The following is a 5,989-nucleotide window of genomic DNA, read 5'->3' as shown; positions in this document are numbered from 1 at the left end:
GGGAGGAAGCAGTTAAGAGGAAAAAGGTAAGGAAAGGGACGGGTGAGAGGTGACCGGGTGTCATAGAATACAGATAGTATAGAGGGGCGACTGACAGAAAGGCGGGGTCGAAAGCAGGCATAGACTAACGCGGATAGAGAGGGGATAAAGGCTATAAGTGCTTTCAACCATAGGCATAGGAAAGATAACCAATAGGAGGGAAAGGCTAAGGGAAAATCGGCGGATGGAGGCAGAGAAGGAATTAGGAATAGAGATTGACCAGCACGGAAGGATAGGAAAGAAAAGGGAAGACGAAGGGGAGAGGAAAGCAAGAGGCAGGCCTACAAAGGCGGAGGAGCTTGCTAAACAAAGAGGAAGGGCGGACAGCCTAGGATCGGTCAAAGATCTCATTTTGAAAAGGAAAAGAAAAGAGTTAGAGGAAGAAGCGGCCAGGGCAGCAGAGAAAGAAATTCTCGACAAATTTAATGAAACGAGAAGGACCAACAGATCACCGCCAGCGAAGATAAAAAAAGGAGAAGAGGGTAAAGGAAAGATGGCGACAGAGGATCTATTAAAAGAGATACTGAGGAAAATGGAAGAACAGGAGGAGGAGAGGAAAAAAGACAAAAAAGAAATAAAAAACGAAATAAAGGGAGTAAGGGAGGAATGGAAGAGAAGGGAGGAAATATGGGAAAGGCAGAGAAAGGCACTAGAAGAAAAGGTAAAAACGATGGAGGAGAAGATAGAAAAATTAGAGATGAAGGGCGCAGAGGAGAATGAAGGCAGGGAGTTGATAGAAAAAATGAAGGAAATAGAAAAAAGTGTGGAGATGACGGAAAGAAGAAGGAGAAAAAATAACATAATCGTAAAGGAGGAGAAGTTAAGAAACGTTAAAGAGAGAAAAGAAAATTTCGAAAAGTTGATGGAAGAACTAAACAGTACAGAAGGAAGCATAGAAGAAATACAAGAAATAGGAAACGGGGAATACAAAATGAGACTCTTGAAATGCAAAAACTGGGAAGCTAAAAGAGACATCATGAAGAAAAAGAAGGAACTAGGAAGGAAATATGGAAGCTTTCTAGATGACGATCTCACCTAACAGGAAAGACAAATACAAACAGAGATAAGAAAGATAGCAAGAGAGAAGAGAGAGAAAGGAAAAAGAGTGACAATTGGTTATCAAAAGATGTGGGAGGACAACAAGGAATGGAGATGGAACGAAAGCAAAGGCAGACTGGAGGGGAGGGAAGACTTTCATAGGTCACAACGAAGAGAATGAAAACAAAGAATGCGAGGAGGATGGGGAAAATAAATGGGAGGAAGGAGGGAGAGCGGCAGGATGCGAATCCAGAGTTGAGGAAGACGTAGATATAAAGAAAGGGGAGGAAGAAAGAGGGGGGAGGGAAGAGACGAAGGTGGTATTCTGGAATGTAGCGGGAATAATAAATAAAGATAGAGACTTTTGGGATGGGGTAAAGAAATGGGATGTGATTATTATGATGGAGACATGGATGGATAAGAAAGGATGGGAGAAGATGAAAGAGAAACTACCAAAGGAATTTGGCTGGAGAGTACAAATAGCGAATAGGAGGAATAAGAAAGGTAGAGCATGCGGAGGAATGCTAGTAGGTATAAGAAAAGGGATAGAAGAAATAAAGGAGGGAAGAGGGAGGGAAGAAGAGGAAAACAGGGTTGAAGTCAAGCTAAGAATAGGGGAGGAAATATGGAAAATAATAGGAATATATGTAAACAAAGACATTGATAAGAAGTTAGAAGGGTTAAATGATTGCATAGAGGAGGGAAAAATAGGAGTAAGGACCATAATAGGAGGTGATTTTAATGCGAGAACGGGAGAGGAGGGAGGAAGAGAAGAGGAAGATGAAGAAAGTGAGAAAGGAAAAGGGAGAAATTCTAAAGATAAGAAGGTGAACAAGGATGGTAGGACGCTACTAGAATTTATAGAAGAAAGAGGATTGATGATTTTAAATGATGGCACGAAGGGAGACGAAGAAGGAGAATACACATACACGGGAGGAAAGGGTGAAACAGTTATAGACTATATTATAGGTGATGAGGATAGCAGAGAAAAAATAGAAAGACTAGAAATAGGGGATAGAGTAGAATCAGACCATCACCCGCTAATACTGTGGATAAGTGGCGGAGCGAAGAGAACACAGAGAGGGGAAAAGATAGAAAGGACAAGAAGAAGAGGAATATGGAGCGAAGAAGGAAGAAAACACTTCGTTGAGAAGATAGGAAAGATAAGAGGAAACAGAAAATTGCAGGAGGAGATAGAGGAAGGGGTGTCAAAGATAAGAGGAATACTAAAGGAGAATGAAAAGGGGGAGGTCAGGGGTGCCAATAAGAACAGAAGAGGATGGTGGGATGAAGAATGCAAGGAGAAAAAGAAAGAAGCGAGGGCAGAACTAAGAAAGTGGAGAAAGGGGAGAGGGGAGGTAGAAAAATATAGAGAAAGGAGAAGGAAATACAGAGAAGTATGTGAAAGAAAGAAAAAGGAAGAGAAGGAAAGGATGAGATAGGAGAAGCGAGATCGGAAAGTAAGGTATGGGAACTGATAGGTAGAGTAAGGAAAAGAAGGAAAAGGATAAACGAAGACATAGGGCTGGAAGAGTGGAAAAAATACTTTATGGAGCTAATGGGAGGCGTGAAGAACAGGGTAGTGAAAGGAGAAGGAGGGAGGGACAGACAAGACGAGGAAGAGATAGAGTTAGAGGAGGTGAGAAATGTAATAAAGAAACTAAAAACAGGAAAGGCAATAGGTAAGGACGGAATCCCGAATGAAGTATGGAAATATGGAGGAGAAGAGATGGTGAGGTGGGCCTGGGAAATATGTAACGAGTATGGAGGGGAGAAGGCTGGCCTGAACAGTGGAAGGAGGGTGAGATAATACCTTTAGTGAAGAAAGGAGAAGGAAAAGAGGTAAAAGACTACAGAGGGATAACGATTATGCCCTCAATGTACAAGATATACACGGCGGTATTAGCAGAAAGGATAAGGAATGAAGTAGAAATGAAGAACTTGATTCCCGATAACCAAGCAGGATTTAGAAAAGGAATGGGGACGATGGACCAGATATTTACGCTAAACTATTTGATAAACAGACATCTAGGAAAGAAAAAAGGGAAGATGACAGTTCTATTCGTAGATCTCAAGGCGGCGTTTGACTCTGTAGATAAGGAAGTTCTAATTAAGGCAATGAAAGAGAGAGGAGTAAGGCAAGGACTGATAGATAGGGTGGAGGAAGTCCTGAGAGAAACAAAAAGCAATGTAAGAAGGGGAGAAGAAAAAGGGGAATCATTCTGGATGGCGAAGGGATTAAGACAGGGCTGCCCGTTAAGCCCGATACTGTTTAACTTACTAATTGCAGACATAGAGGATCACATGAGGAAGGGCGGATGGGGGGGTGTAAGTGTAAAAGGGGAGAAGATATACACCCTAATGTACGCAGATGACATAGCAGTACTAGCGGAGGAGGAACAGGACATGAGATCCATGATAAGCAGGCTTGAGGGATACCTAGACAGGAAAGGCCTAACGCTGAGTACGGAGAAGACGAAAATAATAAGATTTAGAAAAGGAGGAGGGAGGAAGAAGAAATATGACTGGAGATGGAAGGGAAAGAAATTAGAAGAGGTCAAAGAATTCAAATATCTGGGGTACACGCTGATGGCGAATGGAAGGCAGGAGGCACATATCAGAGAGAGAAGAAGGAAAGCAGCAAGGGTGATGAGGGAAGTGTCGGGAATAAGTAAAAGGATGTGAAAAAAGGACTGTAAAAGAAGGATCTGGCTGTATGATACACTGATATGGACGGTGATGGGATACGGGGCGGAAATATGGGGGTAGAAGGAAAGGAGGGAGGTAGAAGGGATACACGAGAGATACCTCAGATGGACACTCGGTGTAAACTGGAGGACCCCAGGGTACATGGTCAGGGACGAACTAGAAAGGGAAAAAATGGGAGCCAGAGCGAGCAAGAGAGCATGGAAATTCGAAAGAAAACTGGAAGAAGGTAGAGGAGGAAGAATAGCAAAGAAATGTTTGGAAGAAATGAAAGAAAGATGGAAGAAGGAAAGGATAATAGGAAGATGGGAGCAGGAGAGAAAGGAATACTGGGAAGGTATCGGGGTAGAAAAGGGAGGGGAGGAGGGACTGACGGAGGAGGCAATAGAACACAAGGAGAAAGCAAAACAAAGACAAGAAAGAATGGGAAAGATTATGGAATCGAAATACAACAGGTGGTATAAACGAATAAGGAAGGATGGGATTCCGGAATATCTAAAGAAGGGCTGGGAGGAGGCAAGATGGAACAGAATTGCAAGGTTCAGATTGGGCAACGAGATTAGGGAGGGACTATACTGGGGAAAAGAGGAAGACAAAAAATGCAGGATATGTGAGAAGAAGGAGGAGACGTGGGAACATGTCTGGGAAGAGTGCTCGAGATGGGAAGATTGGGAGGGAGAGAGTTGGCAAGACGTGGTGGAGAAGATAATGAGTGAAAAGGGAGAGGGGGAGGAATGGATGAAAACGATAGAAGAGATGAGGAGTGGGGGGGGAGGAAGGAAAAAGAGGTTGAGAAATAGATGGCTAAGAAAATTTTTAATTTCAGATAAGGTCAAAGAAAAGGGGAGCACAGGACAAAAGGAAGGAATGGAATTCAGAGCGAAGGTGACGGTAGAGAGAGAGATGCTGGAGAAAATGATAAGGGATCAAGCAAAGGAAACACTGAGAGCACTAAAAGAGGAAGTAAAGGACCAGAGAGAGGAGATAGAGAACCTGAAAAGAAAAATACGCAGGCTAGAAATGGGCGCGGGTAAAAGGAAGAGGGACGAAAGCGCAGATAACAGGGGCAGGCAAGAAGAAATGAAATGGTGGTCCGACGACGATGAGAGGAATGAAGATGAGAGAAGGAGGAAAAACATAATAATAAGGGTAGAGAGGAACAGATGGATGGGAAAGGGAACGAACTGGGAGAAAGTGAGGCAACTGCTCTCGGAGGAACTGAAGCTAAGAGTAGAAATGAAGGAAGTGAGCGTAATAGGGCTGAGAGGAGAATGGCTCACGATGCTGGTGAGGCTGGGAAGTGAAGAGGAGAAATGGAGAGTATTAGAGGCAAGGAGGAGGGCAGGGAGTAGACTAAAGGTCAAAATGGATGAAGACAAATCTGTGGAAAGAAGAATTAGAGAGGGAGAAGAGAAGAAGAGGAGAAAGGAGAGGAGGGGAGAAGATGATGGAAGAACAAAAGGATCAGAAGAGGATGAGATAGCAAGCGAGCTAGAGAAGAGTCTACTAATGGAGACGGAAGAGGAAAAGGAAAAAACAAAGACTGAGTAAGAAGGAAGAGGAGATCAGGGGAATACGGGAGCGGGTAGCGGGGGGCCGAGGAGCGAAGAGCCGCCCGGTAGAGGAGGCGCGGTCACCATGGCCCGGGCATAGGCGAGAGCGTGCTGTGGCGGCGACGGCGATAAGAAGAATGCACTCTTCTGGTATACCGGCTCACACCAGGCAATGCTGGATCTCATGAACAAGTACGATCCAAAGGCAACACGTTCTCAATGGTGCGAGAGAGATAAGATTTTATCATGCTCACTCTTCTCGGAGTTGTGAGATATATCACCGATGTTGAGGAGAATACATGCGAGAGGATGTGCATAGTCGAGTATCCGCAGTATGTGAGAACAGCTTTCAAGTGCGTTGCCGCGGCGGCGGAGCGCCGCTGACACTAACGGAAAATAATGTTCGCGGCGGTGGCATGCGCACGGAGGACGCGGAGGCACCGTGGAGCGACACGCAAAACGGGCGGCTCGGATTCGGATGGATCACGCGCAGAGGGACTGCGTCACGTGTTACGGCCCCTGGCTCCTGGCTCACCAGATAGCGAATCACAGCAAGACTGATGATGTTTTTCTATATTTTTGTTTGAAAGTTTACATACTAAAATATACAGGGTTGGGTACGTCCCGAAAAAACGCCGATATTTTTCTTTTTT

General features: G+C 44.5%; 1 protein-coding gene across 1 annotated transcript; it reads left to right on the top strand.

The window, feature by feature from the left end:
* The first annotated feature begins 3,927 nt into the window (after positions 1–3,927).
* LOC112461071 (vicilin-like seed storage protein At2g18540) lies at positions 3,928–5,334 on the top strand. Its single transcript, XM_025026144.1, has one exon. The coding sequence runs from the start codon at positions 3,928–3,930 to the stop codon at positions 5,332–5,334; it is 1,407 nt and encodes a 468-aa protein (XP_024881912.1).
* Positions 5,335–5,989: the final 655 nt, after the last annotated feature.

This window comes from Temnothorax curvispinosus, unplaced genomic scaffold (assembly GCF_003070985.1).
Source record: "Temnothorax curvispinosus isolate PA1 unplaced genomic scaffold, ASM307098v1 QBEX01011011.1, whole genome shotgun sequence".
In the NCBI taxonomy this organism is placed as follows: Eukaryota; Metazoa; Arthropoda; class Insecta; order Hymenoptera; family Formicidae; genus Temnothorax; species Temnothorax curvispinosus.
This window is presented reverse-complemented; position numbering and strand designations above follow the sequence as displayed.